The 17,406-nt window shown below is 36.9% G+C and overlaps 1 protein-coding gene across 1 annotated transcript in view; it reads left to right on the plus strand.

Annotated features, from left to right (window-relative positions):
• The window catches only part of LOC108443466, a 48,434-nt gene that overhangs the window by 26,789 nt on the left and 4,239 nt on the right, over positions 1-17,406 (plus strand). Inside the window, exons 19-32 of the mRNA XM_037541230.1 lie at positions 471-653; positions 1,044-1,106; positions 3,260-5,048; positions 6,462-6,635; positions 8,411-8,584; positions 10,023-10,196; positions 10,537-10,701; positions 10,828-11,001; positions 11,319-11,495; positions 13,330-13,503; positions 14,858-15,031; positions 15,865-16,002; positions 16,084-16,203; positions 17,028-17,201. Coding sequence (XP_037397127.1) covers positions 471-653; positions 1,044-1,106; positions 3,260-5,048; positions 6,462-6,635; positions 8,411-8,584; positions 10,023-10,196; positions 10,537-10,701; positions 10,828-11,001; positions 11,319-11,495; positions 13,330-13,503; positions 14,858-15,031; positions 15,865-16,002; positions 16,084-16,203; positions 17,028-17,201 — 3,853 coding nt within the window. The remainder of the gene's footprint in view (positions 1-470; positions 654-1,043; positions 1,107-3,259; positions 5,049-6,461; positions 6,636-8,410; positions 8,585-10,022; positions 10,197-10,536; positions 10,702-10,827; positions 11,002-11,318; positions 11,496-13,329; positions 13,504-14,857; positions 15,032-15,864; positions 16,003-16,083; positions 16,204-17,027; positions 17,202-17,406) is intronic.

A 17,406-nucleotide genomic window follows, 5' to 3' on the forward strand; every position in this document is an offset into this window, starting at 1 on the left:
TAAATTCTCACACTCTTCTTCATTTTTGATGTTCTTGATATTTTACCATTAGAATACACTTTTTAAATATGTGTGTGAGATATAGTTTCAAATATATTCCAGATAAAAAAAAACATACTTACACCCTGGCATTACAGAGGATATAGAAGGGTAACCAAAAATAATTTATTAAATATTATTTAAATAATTATTTCAACCATTTTATGCATTTTGTAACGATTTCCTTATATTTTTGTGCCAGTACCAAAAACAGACGCAACTGGAATTTCTTCTTAATTAATGTGGCTTGACATTACCTAGATGTTGTCATGCTTGCACTAGAGCTCCTCCCTTCCACTGGAAATGATGTGTTATCATAAAAAAACCAAATGCTGCAACTTTGAAAAATCCCTCCAGCACTTCCTCCTTATTATGTACGAACTGGTTTAAAGTGGAACTGAAGGTTGTTACAGTGCTCATTTTGTAAACAGAACATCACAAATGGTATTCAAAGAAAAGATGTTTTAGTCACAAGATGGAAAGTTACAGTCCAGCTCATTCAACTTCAATCGAAAATCTTATCACAGCTCAGACAGGAGGAAATGTCTGTGCTCCTGTGATTGATCGAAATACTATTCAAGGCTCACTGACTATTATAACTAACATACATGGGGGTAAGTCACAGTCTGAGACTTTTCAAAGCTCTTACATTTTGTGTCTGATGCATATCTTGTATATTCAGCTCCAAGACCCATGAGGTGGTCTTCACAGCAGTTACTACTGTTCCTCATAGATAGTTAAATAGTGGTCATGCCTTTGTAGTCACTGCACCAAGACTTTGTCTATTTAAAACATGCTTTTAAAACATGCTTTTAAAACATGCTTTTATCCATTAGCATTAGGAATCAGGTGACATGAGTCAAATTAAGTGTGGTTGTATGTTTGGTAGATTTTGTTTATGTCTGTATTTGATTAACTTTTGATTTTTAGACATTTTCATTCCATTTAGATTAACAGCAACATAATGTGCTTTACAAATAATGTTCTATTTATATCCCATCAAGCTCAGGAAGCTTCAACTTGCAGCAGCAGCACAGTTCAGGATGTTAACTCTGCTCTCACTGAAGGTACTGTCTGTATGTAGATATCATTGTTTATGTACTAGTCACTGCAAGGTTTTGAAAATGGAACATATGTTACTGCTCTTGTGTTGACAGGGGTTTTATGTTTCACCTTTTGCGCTATGTTATGACTGCAGTGTGCCATGTTGCCCACACTAGCTCATGTCATAAGAAATTAAAATATGACATACTGTAAAATGTAACAATTGCATTACCTTCATTTTTTGGGCTTACTTAACTCATCTGTTACACTAACTAATGCAAATCTATTAACCCACTCTATTTCTTGTATAATCCTTAGGTAAAGTGGTAAAGTGGGTAGGTAAAGTGTGTTGAGATCAATTAGTTTACATAAATCGTCCAGACGTGACAAATTCAAACCAACTCAAAATGAATTGTTGAGATAGTACCTCAGTCATTCTGAGTAAAATCATTTGTTAGCATATTTTGAGTTTAACTTTATTCAAGCGTTTTATGCGCACCATTTTTATTTAAGTTGACTTTACAGGTGGGTACAAACAGGGTTGGGTTAGCATTCAAATGATTTGGACTTCTTATGCTTTTCATGTAACTTTGTCCAACCTTGGACATTCAATTGGTATCTTTGAGTTAAATCAACTTCTTGCAGTTTAGTTTAGTGTGTTAAGACTTCTAAGCTTTACTTGATGAAAGCTTATTCAATGCAACCTCAAGTAAAAGTTGCATCATTCCTATTGGCTCTTAGTGGCATGCGTGTAAGTGTGTCTTTCCACCTTGTTTAAACTGCCGTCTCTGTGAAGTCATTACTTTCGGTCATTACTCACGGTCAAATGATATGAGTAACCTAAACTGAAATGGTTTTACAGTACATGAATGAAAGCCAGTACAAGATGCAGTGTAAAAGAACAGTCATGTCAACAAAAGTGATATTTTCAGGCTTTGGAAGGGGTGTGAGTGAGATCAGAGTGCTCCCTCCTATCAGGTGACCGTAGGAAAAGAAAGAAGGGAATTGAACAAAATGTTCAGCGTGTCCTGGGTCTTCCCTGGGGTCTCCTCCCAGGTGGACTTGCCTGTGACACCTCCCAAGGGAGGCATCCAGGAGGCATCCTAACCAGATGCCCGAACCACCTCAGCTGGCTCCTCTCGACGTGAAGAAGCAGCGGCTCTACTCCAAGTCCCTCCCGGATGACCAAACTTCTCACCCTATCTCTAAGGGAGAATCCAGACACCCTGCGGTGGAAACTCATCTCGGCCGCTTGTATTCGTGATCTCATTCTTTCATTCATTACCCAAAGCTCATGACCATAGGTGAGGGTGGGAACGTAGACCGACCGGTAAATCGAGAGCCTTGCCTTATGGCTCAGCTCTTTCTTTACCACAACAGACCAGTAAAGACATCACTGCTGACCCAGCACCAATCTGCCTGTAAATCTCCCACTCCGTTGTACCATCACTCGTGAACAAGACCCCGAGATACTTAACTCCTCCACTTGAGGCAAGAGCCTATCTCCGACCCAGAGATGGCTGTCCACCCTTTCCCGTCTGAGAACCATGGTCTCGGTCTTTCACACACATGCAAAACAAAAAGCAAACAATGGCGCAACATTGTAACTGCCTGATCTTCAGGAGACCATGTGCCTAACACCAAAGCCATTTGCAATCAAAAGCCTCAGAGGAGGAAAGCACTCCACCCCTACCGCAGCCTGGGGCCTGTGATTAGAGAAGTGGGAAAATGAGTTAAAATCCTTCAAATAGTTGAGCAATCCCAGCCTTCAAGAAGGGCCATATTCAACCATATTCAGTGTTGTTTTTAGAAGGCTAAATGTAAATTGTACTGTTGACCTGAGATGCAAATCTAAAGTATTAGTTAGGAGAACTTTTATTGAGCTCTGAAAAAAAGATATGCATCTGGTTCCTTTAAAATGTCTTAATGTCTTAATTTTAACTTAGCCTGACCTTTAATTATTTACAATGTAGAACGAGGCTATGGATAATAAAGTATAATATCTACCAACCAAAGAACTGACTGATAATATAAAAATTATATGTTTGCATATAGGTTTGGTGATTTCTTTGTTAATCCTACTGTTTAATGATTTTTTTTGTGGAAATAACTATGAAATCCACTACCAAAAACTTCCAAACATTAAAATATTTCTTTGTTGTCTCTTTTTATTTAGAATTGATCACTGCATGTAAACAGCACCACAAATCCAAACTGAAGAAGAAATACAGCAATTTTACAGAAAGACTCTCATATCATGGAATCTCAACACCTCTGAATGAGATCTACACAGAGATCTACATTACAGAGGGTGGGAGTGGAGAGGTCAACAATGAACATGAGGTAAGACAGATTGAAACAACATCCAGGAGAAAAACAACACAAGAGAGACCCATAAAATGCAACGACATCTTCAAACGTTTACCAGGACAAGACAAACCCATCAGAACTGTGCTGACAAGAGGAATTGCTGGAATTGGAAAAACAGTCTCTGTGCAGAAGTTCATTCTGGACTGGGCTGAAGGGAAAGCAAATCAGGATATTACTTTCATATTTCCACTTACTTTTAGGAAGCTGAATTTAATAAAGGAGAGAAAACTTAGTCTGCTGCAGCTTCTTCATCTCTTTTTTCCAACAACTAAGGAATTTCCATTAATAGACAGTGATGCCTACAAGATCCTGTTAATCTTTGATGGTCTGGATGAATGTCAACTTCCTCTACATTTCCAAGACAATGAGATTGTGTCTGATGTAACAGAATCAACTTCAGTAGATGTCCTGCTGACAAACCTCATCAATGAGAATCTGATTCCTTCTGCTCTCCTCTGGATAACATCTCGACCAGCAGCAGCCAACCAGATCCCTCCTGAGTGGGTTGACCAGGTAACTGAGGTACGAGGATTCAGTGACCCTCAGAAAGAGGAATATTTCAGGAAAAGGATCAGGGATCGGAGCCATGCTGAAAAAATCATTACACACATAAAGTCATCAAGAAGCCTCTATATCATGTGCCACATACCGGTCTTCTGTTGGATTTCAGCCATTGTTCTGGAGAGGATGTGGAATGAAAATGAAAACATCCCTACGACTCTGACTCAAATGTTCATATATTTTCTAAATTTTCAGATAAAACACAAAGCCAAAAAGTACCATAAAAGATGTAACACTGATCTAACTAGGGAGAAAATTTTGGCATTAGGAAAATTGGCTTTTCAACAGCTGGAAAGAGGAAACCTAATCTTTTATGAGGATGACTTGAGAGAGTGTGGCATTGATGTCAATGAAGCATCAGTGTACTCAGGAGTCTGCACCCAGATCTTCAGAGAGGAGTTTGAGCTCCACCTGGGGAAGGTGTTCAGTTTTGTGCATCTGAGTGTTCAGGAGTTTCTGGCTGCTTTGTTTGCATTCCTTTCCTTCATCTCTGATGACAGAAATGTGCTCCTGGAGCAAGCCACTGGATATCTTGATTTTGGACGATTGGTTAGAAGGTCACAAATATCAGACTTCCTCAACTATGCAGTGGACAAGGCTTTAAGATGTGAGAATGGACACCTGGACCTTTTTCTCCGGTTCCTCCTGGGCCTCTCATTGGAGTCCAATCAGATTCTCTTACGAGGCCTACTGCCACAGACAGCATCTGACTCTCACAGCAAAGATGAAACAGTGAAGTACATCAAGGAAAAAATCAGAGAGAATGACTCTCCAGAGAAATCCATCAACCTGTTCCACTGTCTGAATGAACTGAATGAACATTCTCTTGTGCAGGAAGTACAAATGTACCTGAACAGAAGAGGTAGTGGTCGTCTAAGTGGAGCTAAACTCTCTCCTGCTCAGTGGTCAGCTCTAGTGTTTGTCTTATTGAACTCAGAAGAAGAGTTGGATGAATTTGACTTGAATAAATATGACAAATCAGATGAATGTCTTCTGAGACTGCTGCCAGTGGTCAAAGCATCCAGAAAAGCCATGTGAGTACTTTCATCTTTAAATGAGGCGCTGTTTGCTATTTTAATGGAAAAATCAGAGTAAGGCATTATGTTTGTTAAGAAAAGTGGATTTCCTGAAGAAAATGCACAGTGATTGTGCAGCTTAAGTGATTCCCAGATATTTGCTAGGGTGTACCTTTGATATTTTATCTGGTTTCTAAGATTTTGCTATGGAGTTACTATTGTATCCCAGATGGTTGCTTGGGTGTTGTTAACTCATTAGTATGTTACCCCAGATAGTTGCTTAGGTGTTGCTAGATAGTTGTTATGGTGTTACAGATGGTTGCTAGGTTGTTGATAGATGGTTGCTAGGTGGTTGCTATGGTCTTCAAGGTGGTTGCCAGGGTGTTGTCAGCTCATTGTGATCGTACTCCAGGCGGTTGCAAGGGTGTTGACTATTATTTATTGTCATTGGGCCTCATTCACAAGCATTCTTCAGAAGAAATTTCTTCTTAAAACCCAGTTTACACAAAGATCCAAACAATGATGATATTGGTGAATGAGGCCTCTTGTGAATTTAAATAATTCTTACCTGACATTACAATTATGCTTGCAATAGAAAGATAACAATAACATTTACCTCACAAGTCAACAAACAGCTAATAACTAATTTATATAAGACTGGTAATGTCTTATGAAAACATAGCACCTCATTCTAAAGCCTGCTATGAGATTATACTGTAGTGTTGATAGAGGACAAAACTCAGAGAAGGTCATGCTTCTGCTGCGAAAATTGCTCTTTATTACACACACCACAAACCAGTGGTAAGTCACCATTAGCCACACACTTCACCCCAATGGTGACCCAATGGTGGCCATCCAGAGTCTCTCTAAGCCAGTGCCAGCCTGTAGCAGGATGGTGCAATATGATTTTATTGATCAAGGCATTATTTATTGCTTGCATAATAGTTAATTAATTAGAAGCAGGTCTTAAGATGAATTGTTACACCATCATTTGATCACTTGTTATATTCTTAATAACTTATACATTATGGATTAAAATTTTATCATTCACTAAAATGTGTTATTAGATATTTTATTCAGTAGTAGAGTTATTATACACTGTATATTCCTTTCTGTAATTATCTATTGACAATTTTTTGTCAAGTTACTTTTCTCAATGATGAACATGCCATAGAACGTATCTTCTCTTCATTCTAGCTCTGTGAAGCTTGGGTGTAGATTATATTTCTTACTTCTTATGATTTCCCCTAGCTGTTTATCATCTGTGTTCCATGTATTTATTTCCCTCTGTTCTCTATCTGGCATTGTAAATGTCATTCATGGGTTGCTAATTTTGTGTTGGCTTAACTTAGTTAGTTCCTCTGCTTGTTTTCTTGTATTTGTTCAGATAATTCCTGGTCATGTACCTGCTCTGCATAATTCCTTTACTAGGTTATGTGAGTGTAATCTCACCGAGAAAAGCTGTTCAGCTCTGGCCGAAGCTCTCAGCTCAAACTCCTCAGTTCTGAGAAAACTGAACCTCAGTAACAATAAATTGAAGGATACAGGAGTGGAGCTGCTCTCTGCTGGACTGGGGAATCCACACTGTAAATTGGAGACATTGAGGTTAGTCTGTTGATTTCTCAATGTGGACAACATTCAGAGTTCAGTTATGCATGCTTACTAAGGAGAAATATGCAATTGGTGCAATCATGGAGTTTTCCATAGCAAATTAAGTGTGAGCAGCCCAGCCTTGACACATCAACACAGATAATTTGCAAGGTCAAACTAGAAAAACATGATGTGAACAAAAATATTGATGTCAACAAAATTTATTACTCATTTAGGAAAAGCTAACATTTTATTTATTCAATCATTTATTTCCTATGATCAGGGTTTAATAGGGAGGTTCAGAGTGAGTAGGTTCAAAGAGTAGGTTCATAGGTCGGCTGTAGTGTGAATTTTAGACTCTCACATATTGTGATAAATGTCTGTCAGTTGTGGACCAGATGAATGGTAGAATTGGACAGGCCCTATGAACTTTCTCAGTAAGGAGGATTAGTGGTGTAACTCATGGTCATTATCATGCTGTTCTTTGTGGCTAGGGGACAGAAATGAGTCTCTCCATAGGCTCTAAGTGTAGAAATCTTTCTTTTTGAGGAGAAAGCAAGAGTAATCAGAAACCACATGGATGTATGGAATGATGCTAAATCTTCACAACAGAAGTTGCTAGTATATCTAAGGGGATTTTCCTGGACTGAACATAATGCTTCTGATAAGGGGGAATATAAGATTAAAATGTTTGCTTTTCTGTAAAGAGATAGAAAGGAACCAGCGTCTGTGATGCTGAGCTGACTCTTATTCTGGTTCAGAGCAGGTAAATGCAAGTATGACAGATGATTATCTACATATCACCTGAAGTAGCAAAGACACAAAAGCAGAAATAATTATAAGTATTGCTTCGGTAGTAATAGGTTATACTGACTTTTATTATGTACTATTTTCCCTTAATATATAATTAAATGAGAGTTTGTTACAGCAAACAATCAACTAACAACAGATGTTCACCAATATGCAGTCATTTGTAAACGTTTACACTCCCCTGGTCACATTACATTTTGTTGATTTATTAAGTGAAAATAATTGAATAAATCCTTTACAAAGAACAGATTTTTTTTACGTTTGCACATAATGCACAATTGCTGTTTATTTGATACATTTAAAGTAAAACATAAAATATGGTCTGTGCAAAAGTTATGATAAATCCTATATTTTTTGTTTTATTTTTTCCAAGATGTTAAACCAAAAACCACAAACTAATAAAAGCCCAGTATTCAGTATGCTTAAGTGAAAGGCACAATTAATCTAAGTACAATCTAGGTTGAATTTTGCAATGCATTTAACAGTGCATGAATATATAATATGTATGCCAGCATTTCTCAACCCAGGTCCTGGAGGCCCAGAGTCCTGCACAGATCAGTGAAAACATTAAAATGTGCAGGGCAGTGGGCCTCCAGGACCCAGGTTGAGAAACACTGCACGATGTTATAAATTTATTGTTTATTGTGTGCAGGACAATACAGAACCTTAAACTACCTTATAGGCTTATAGGCTACTAGACCTACTAACATCACAGTAAATTCATACAAATGTTTTGCCTGCTTAATTTATATCAATGGCTTACTTATTCTTATGTGGCAGTGAATAAAATCAGTCAAGTGACCCAATGAGTCTGGTGTGCCCCACCTAGAACAAGTATATTTCATAGACCATAAGAGAAGCATGATGTCTGAATATATGTAGCTGTTTATTATTACTGTGTCTTCTGTATTTTGTATGCATGTCTCTGTGTTTTCTAGGTATGTTGAACTGTAAGTTTGAAGAGTTTTTTCTCTCTGCAGGCTGCAGCGCTGCAGGATTAGAGAAGAAGGTTGTGCTGCTCTGGCTAAAGCTCTGAAATCAAACCCCTCACACCTGAGGGAGTTGGAGCTGAGCTATAATTATCTAGGAGACTTGGGAGTGAAGGAGCTCTCTGCTCTACTGGAGGATCCACACTGTAAACTAGAGAAACTGCAGTGAGTTATTGAACTACTAGAGTAATAATAACTGAACTGATGTGCCTGATGTGTAGGTATCTCAAAGTGCACTATGACTGGTAGTGGTGTAACTATGGCAACCAAAACAAAGACAGTTACCTGGTTTAGGTTTTATTTTCTAACAAAAGCCATTAAATGACATTAAAGTTAGGGAGTTGGTGTACATACTTATATAAAATAAGGTTGTAGACGTTTTTAATAATCAATATTGCATCAGATGTTTCAAATGTATATTTAAAGACACACATGCAAAATGTATAAATGTATAAAAGTATGAATGTAAAACTTCAAGGACTGGTCCAGCTGTTAGCATTGTGTTATAGCCAATTAAAACCCTTTCCAATTCTGAGCCATTTTGTGGTTTCTGCCAAAATTCACAGGTATACCTAACCTAGCTATCTCCCATTCTTAACAGAACTGTATGAAATAAGCTACTCAGTATTACTCAATGCATGCAATACTAAAGAATTGTATTGGTGTGTATATGTTAATACCCAGCATTTTATTCTCCTCAATAATATTTCTTATTATTGCTAGCCAATAAGAGTATTTCTTACTTTTATTTCTTATCATTGACAATATTTGTATGAAAATTAGTATGCATGTAAGTGTTTCAGCATAAAAAAAGAATAATTGTGCTTTGACATCAGTGAAGCAGAACAGCTTTGACCTTTAGAATATTCAGTGTTTGTGTGTAAATGAAAGGCTGAAATTTATACAGAGGATGAAGTTAGATTCCTTCTTATTCTACTATAACTAAAGTAGTTCATTTCTAATTTTCTCCATCTCTCACGCACATCTATGCTCATAAGTATATTCAAAGGGAACAACTATACTGTAGTAGCAAAACAAAATACTCATACATCAAAAATGAAAGTACATTAACTACATTCACATTTTGAATATTTTTATTCTTTCTCTCTTCAATAAACACACAAAGACAGTCCCCTCTTTATAAACACAGAGAGCCCGTCCCACGTGCTTGCAGGCAGCCAGGAAGGGCCCGACCACATTCTAACATATGTCGTAACCTGCTTGTCCATACATGGAGTTGTTTTTCTCCATCTCTGGATGTGCTCAGTTCAACATCAAAATCCAGTAAGTCAAAAGTGCAAGTGGTTTGCAGAATGAAAGAGGAACAATAGTTATTAACAGCCTGTAAGTATGCACAAAGGGCAGACACCCTCAGCACCGGGGAAGAGACAGGCCAAAGGAAAGTTAACCCTTTCACAGAGAAAGCATACAATGGAATCTGTGAAATCTACAAATGTATGTTGGTTTTGTTTACAATCTTTTATGTGTGAGGGACAGAAAGGAGCTTGGGTGCGTCTTTTTAATGATTATGTAGTTGTGTATTCCTCGTGTTTTGCCTTGTTTGTGTGCTGATCTGAAAGTATAAGAACTTTTCTCTCTCTAGGCTGTCTGACTGCAATATTACAGAGGAAGGTTCTGTAGTTTTGATTCAAGCTTTGAAATCAAACCCTTCGCATCTGAGAGAGCTGAACCTGAGTGACAATGCAGTAGGAGATTCAGGAGCAAAGGAGCTCTCTGATCTACTAAAAGATCCAGACTCTAAACTCAAGAAACTAGAGTGAGTCATTGACGCTTTACATACACACAATCAGCTAAGTATTGCCCGACTATGTAAAAATCTTTTAAAAAACAAGATAATAAAAAATGTTATTGTGATTATCTGGTTAAATCAATCTTGCTCTGAAAATATGTGAAAAATGTAACCCTTAATTGAAGTAAATTTAGCCTAAGGACACAAAATCCTTGACCAAAATTAGGGTTTGCACAAAATTCATTTAAAATTGTAAATGTTCAGAGTAGAAGTTATATTCTGAGCTGTAACACAATTCTTAACAATGTGTGTGTATGTATGTTTTAAACAGATGGCAGTGATTGATATTTCACCATTTTCCCACCAGGCTATGTTACTGTAATCTCAAAGAGAAAAACTGCACACTTCTGGCCTCAGCTATCAGATCAAATCTGATTGAGTTGGACCTGAGTAACAATGAACTGCAGGATTCAGGGGTGAAGCTGCTCTCTGATGCTCTGAAGAATCCACAATGTAAAATAGAGATGCTGGGGTGAGATCATCATTTAACCACAAATATGGTGTGGTGTTTGTTTGTGAGTGGAAGAGATGATAATGATAAGGATGATGATGACATTGAGCTGTAAATCTCAGGATTTTTTTCTCATTTTCACTTCAGGCTGGAAGTTTGCAGTATTACAGAGGAAGGCTGTGTTGCTCTGGCTACAGCTCTGAAATCAAACCCTTCCCACCTAAAAGAGTTGAATCTGAACTATAATAAACCAGGAGATTCAGGAGTCAAGGAGCTCTGTGGTCTACTAAAGGATCCACACTGCAAACTGGAGAAACTACAGTGAGTTGCAGACTTACTCTCTGTTAGGTTACGTTCACAGTGTAGGTTAAAGTAGCCAAATCCAGTTTGTTGCCCAGAGACAATAGTTTGTATGGCTGTTCAAGGTATCTTTTTTACGTGGCCTATTTTCAACATTAATCTGCATATGTTCTGAGTCCTCAACAATCTCAAACCAGTCCACATGAATAACGGACCACCCGGAATACTGGAATTGAACACAGTTGTGAAAGCAGCCATCAAATGCAGACAACAAAAGCAGCTGATTAAATCACCTTGAGTTGTAATTATGAGAAGCTTCTCTCTTTTTCTCTCTGCAGGCTGGACATTTGTTGTATCACAGAGGAAGGTTGTGTTGCTCTGATTAAAGCTTTGAAATCAAACCCTTTATCACACCTGAGAGAATTGAATCTGAACTACAATAAACTAGGAGATTCAGGAGTGAAGGAACTGTTTTATTTTCTGGGGCATCCATATTGCAAACTGGAGAAACTTCTGTGAGTTACTTACTTACTGTTTTTTGGCTAAAATCACATTGTAGATCAAGGTGCCCAAAGACATTTTAAGTTTGGCTGTTGTCTTCTATGTTTCCTGGCCCTATTTTATGTCAAAATTGGCCGATTGAACCATTCCTTTAAACTTAGGGAGACGCTTTAGTGTCCAAAATGTTTTAAGTAAACCTGATTTTAAGTAGCTGGTTGGTTAAAGTTTTCCATTAGACAGCAACATGAATATTTGTTTAGACTTTAGTGAATGTCTTGCTCATATTCCAAAATGAAATAACAAAGGGAGTGGTTTCAATATAAATCAATATAAAATTTTATTGAAAATTGAGCTTGATTGCTGTAAAAGAAATATCATACTTTAAAGTTTATTAGCAAACATACAAGCAAGTTAATAGGACACTAGCAGCAATAATGGCAGAAATAAATAAGGTTGCTCAAATGTAATTAAGAGTTTATCATCTTGAATAGCAGTACATATCAAAGCATGCAATGATTACTCAGAAGCAAATAGGAAATTATATACTATTTCAAGTAATACTTTGCATAGTGCATACTTTGCAAGTGTAGTATGTTAAAACAGCATAAGTATTATAAGAAATATAAGTATGTTTCAGAACGTATAGCATAGTGGTAAAAGCAGTGGTATAGAATGTGCTTTTGTAAATACATGCATAACTGACAGAGAATTAATGGTGTGTATAGTTGACAAACATGCAAAAATTGGTGTGGTACCTATCACAGATTTGCTCAGTAAGTACCAGCCAGTCCATTTCAATTCATTTAATGTCATTTAGAAATTTTTTTACTAAGTTCTCCATAATACAGTAATAAGTGCATTGTTGTATATAGTTGTTTAAAACATAGTAGCCAGAACATACTAGTATGAACTCTGTAACATGGAGCCAGGTATTGTTGGACATAGTAATTCATAATAAATTAACTTTCTTCTTGTCTTTGTCATGTGCAGGGCATTACCATACGTAATGTTCATAATAATAAAGTGTTATGACCTCTGCCATGTTAAATCACAACAACATGGCAAGTGAGAAACAGCATATATACATATATATATATATATATATATATATATATATATATATATATATATATACTGTTATATGGGTTGTCATACAAGTCATTTTCTGGTACATCCTTTGCAAGTACATATATAATATAATATAATAAATACTTTGTCATTTTTTTATATCTAACTTCCGTAACTTCTATAAGAAAATGAGGTATATTTCAGCTTTTAATACATAAAACATCCATTGTAATGGCAAGTACTTCCAACCTGCTTTAGGAAGTACATGCATATGCAACACAGATGAGTAGAATAAAAGCACAGTACAGTAATTAATTCCATATTAATTGGCATGTTTACTAGTAAGTTCTGCGTAATATGATGAAAATAAAACTGTAAAATAAAATGTAACACTGTACACAGTATTTCCATATAACTATGTGTTGTCTTGTGTTTGTGGTATGCAGAGTATAACCATACATAGTGTTCATAACCATGCACAATGTTTATAACCATACATGGTGTTCATAGCCATAATTTGGTAGAATAATATTTAATAGTATCTCAGCCGTTGCACTATAAAGCAGTACACACACTGTGTGAAGGTAGCATGTGTGCTGGTATATGGGATCTCAGCAAACTGTTTAACTGGAGATAAACCACACCTTCTTTGAGTTCAAGTCAAAGTGGAAGACAAATGACTTCAATCTGCTTACTAATCCATGTAGCAGTTGCTAAAGTTTTTCTGTTGTCTGTTTGTTTGAGGAGCAGTGGCCTGAATTATTATGATTTCTATCCCAGGCTCAATGGCTGTAATCTCACTCAGAAAGGCTGTGCAGCTCTGGTCTCAGCACTGAGCTTAAACTCCTCAACTCTGAGAGAGCTGGACCTGAGTAACAATAAACTGCAGGATTCAGGAGTACAGCTGCTCTCTACTGGACTGGAGAATCCACAGTGTAAAATGGAGATACTGAGGTGAGATCACAGGTGCATGTCACAGATATATATATATGCATGCATTTTTGTTTGTGTGTCTCAGGTACTGAAAGACTGATACACAAAACAAACATAATCATTGATACTTAATTTTGTAACAACCCAGTCTAGTGTCAGGCCGTAACAGAAAATGAGAGTGGGCTCTCTCCCCAAACATGTGGGTTCTGGAACCAGCATTTGCCAAAATAATAAACAAAGCAACTAATCTAAATCTAAAAAAACTACCCAAATGCCCTACTTTTTAAAAATTGAAGCAAAACATTCACAAATTTAACAATGCAAACCCATAAAAGCGAAGCAACGACTGCTGGGCTGGTCTTGACAGGTGTACTTTCGAGTGATGTCACAGAGGTTGAATCCTGAATATCTTCCAGGCAGTAGCTCAGTGACTTCTTTTATGTGCTTACATGTGGTCAACTGCATAACACAACAGAAACATGCAGGATGGCAGCAACAGACACACAGAAGAAAAATTATAACCGGAGTGTTGTAAAAAATTCTGGTTATGTCTCTTCTCTCAAGCTGTAGTCATCTACAAAGGTTTGGGCAACCCTGGTCAAGTTTAAACAAGTCAACACATCCTCTGCAATGAACACTCTTCTGCACATTTTAATACACAATTGTTGTCTGTTTGCTGAATTTAACATATTGAGAAACAAAATTAAACATAAAATGTGGCCTTTGCAAAAGTTATGTCACTTTGTTTTTTATGTTTTATTTTATACATTATGTTAAAATTACAAAATAAAGAAAAAATGTTCTTATAATAATACTACTACTTCTACTACTACTGCTAATAATAATAATAATCATCATCATCATTATCATTTTTATAGCACCTTTTACAAATCCTGCAATGCTTTACAGAAGTAACAAAATAAATACTCAAGTGCTTCAGTACTTCTGAACTTGGACTTTTGGACAGTTGATGCCATGTGCATTTCGGGAAGGTGCTATAATGTTCCTAAATCCTAGATCAGGTGTATATACCAAATTTCTAGCTGAACATAAACTGTATGATTAAACACAACTACAGTACTAATGCCAATGTACATTCCACATATTTAGTTTTATTTGTATATTATTTTTGTATTATATATTTTGCATTTTTATATTTAGTTTCTGTATTTTGGTTACTGGAATGTTTGACACCTGCACCAACAAGAAAGCACTTCCACAATCAGAACTTGTGATTGTTACTCTTCTTCATTGTGTTTGGCAGACAGAGATGATGATAATGAAACTGGTACATATTGAGTCTGTAGTTGTGTATTACTCTGAGTGTGTATGTGTGTTGAGCTGTAAGTGTAAGTAGTGTTTCTTCTCTCTGCAGGCTAGTTAATTGTAATATTACAGAGAAAGGCTTCTATTCTCTGCTTAAAGCTCTGAAATCAAATCCCATACACCTGAGACAGCTGGACCTGAACCACAATGAGATAAGAGAGTCAGGAATGACACTGCTCTCTGATCTACTGAAGGACCCACACTGTTACCTGGAGAAACTACTGTGAGTTATTGACTTACAAAAAATCTGTTATACATTGTTTATCTGCTAAGTGAGTGATATAAATACACAGTATACACACATACGTGTACATACATTGAATAAACCTCTGTTTTTTCACGGAAGAGTTTCATTCCAAAATGTAAATTCTTTTGTAACAATTTTGAAAAAAATATTATAAAAAGGAGGAACAGCTGATAAAATGCATTCTGTTACAAAACCCTTCAACTGTATTTGTGTTATTAGATTTGCCAATCTTATAATATGTAATATTTGTGTGCATAGTGCTCTTTATTTCCATCTTGATGCGCCCTTGCCTTCTGTTATATATCTGCCCATGCATAAGCCGTAGCTTACAGACAACATTAGCCAAGTTATTTGGTAAACAGACTATATGAATGGTCTGGAGTGGAAGCAAAGCGGGCACCAGAGTGGCAGTGTTCTGTCTGTGACAGCACAAAGTTTGCATTGCGCAATGATTTGGTAGAAGCCGTTTGGCATTGCCCAATTAGTCCTGTGTTGTCCATGCTGTGAAAATGGTAAATCAGACTCGGGCAAACTGGGCACTGATTTTTTATTTAATAACAAACATGAAATATATAGTTCCTAAGTGTTATGTCTGGACAGCCAAGATATATAAATTAAATATATAATAAGAATGAATATCATCTCTCTCTATAATAAGAATGTTATATCATCTCTAGTTAAGTTAACTCTCACTGGATCCTGTATTAATATTAGTTAACTAACTGTCTCGCTAACTGTCATTACGCCTGAATAAAATACTATGTATTGTTATTGCGGAATGTGTTTAAATCAGTAAATCTCTGTATTAGAGACAAAGACTGTGAATCTCAGGCCTCACCTCCGGAACAACTGAGAGACCTAAACCAGTGCTACAAAAAAACAGAAGCAGCAGGAGAGAAGATGAACTCTGATCTACTGGAGGATCTGAACTGCAAACTGAGAAAACAGTGAGTTACTCATTATTTATCAACAAGCATACATGAATGACTAACATATATGATTTTATCAACCCTTAAATTCTCTCATAGATTCTGTGTCCCTTCAAACTCGAGAGAGCTAAATTTAAATTTTAAAAAAGTAAGAGATTCTGGAATGAACCTACTGTCTGGTCACCTGGAGGATCCAAAATGCAAAGTGGAGAAGCTACTGTGAGTTACCAACTTACTCCACACACACATACAAGCACATAGTAGTTGTACTATACTAGCTATTTATACATTTTTTTTATTTTAAGCTGTCTTTTGATTGTGGGAAAACCCCTCTCCTTAATAAATAACCAAAAGTAGGAACTAAACAAGCATTAATTAGCAGTTATAATGTATAAGATTTCTGTTTAATGTAACGTACTTTGCAGAAGTTCTGTCTTATTTAATGGGGCTGGCATTTCTTAAGCACTCTGGAGCATGCGTGTGATTCCAGTGTAGGTGATACACTATATTGCCTAAAGTATTCACTCACCCCTCAAAATCATTGAATTCAAGTGTTCCAGTCACTTCTATGGCCACAGGTGTATAAAACCAAGACTGTGTAGGGTTGTGTTTCAGGAGTTGGGCTTGGCCCCTTAGTTCCAGTGAAGGGAACTCTTAATGCTTCAGCAGACCCAGAGATTTTGGACAATTTCATGCTCAGTTTGGGGATGTTCCTGTTCCAACATGACTGCACACCAGTGCACAAAAAACAAGGTCCATAAAGTTATAGATGACTGAGTTTGGTGTGGAAGTCCTGACCTCAACCCGATAGAACACCTTTGGGATGAATTAGAGCAGAGCCAGAAGTATGGAAAAATGGTCATAAATTCCCATAAACACAGTCCTAAACCTTGTGGAAAGCCTGTTATAGTTGCAAAGGGTGGCTCAGCATCATACTAAACTCTATGGATTAAGAATGGAATGTAACTCAAGTTCATTTGTGTGTGAAGGTAGACGAGTGAATGCTTTTGGTGATATAGTGTGTGTCTTTATTTCTCTGTCAGTTTACGTTGGTGTAGTCTCAGTGGGGAAAGCTGTGCAATTCTGGCTTCAGTTCTCAGCACAAATTCTTCATGTCTGAGGGAATTGGACCTGAGTAACAATAGACTGCAGGATTCAGGAGTACAGCTGCTCTGTGTTGGACTGGAGAATCCACAATGTCTGCTGGAGATACTGAGGTGAGATCATCACTTTCTCACAGATGTGTACTTGGGCTAACTAGCTATCCATGTAAACTCTGCAGTGCAAAACTTTTTTTTCACAAGTGTGAACATGGTAATAAAGGTAATAAAGTTGCATCTACAGTCATGTATAATGGTTGTATTAAACTACTATAACTACTAAATAACTGGCTGCTTGTTTCTAAGCATCTTGGTAATAAAT

Source organism: Pygocentrus nattereri, chromosome 9 (assembly GCF_015220715.1).
Source record: "Pygocentrus nattereri isolate fPygNat1 chromosome 9, fPygNat1.pri, whole genome shotgun sequence".
Classification (NCBI taxonomy): Eukaryota; Metazoa; Chordata; class Actinopteri; order Characiformes; family Serrasalmidae; genus Pygocentrus; species Pygocentrus nattereri.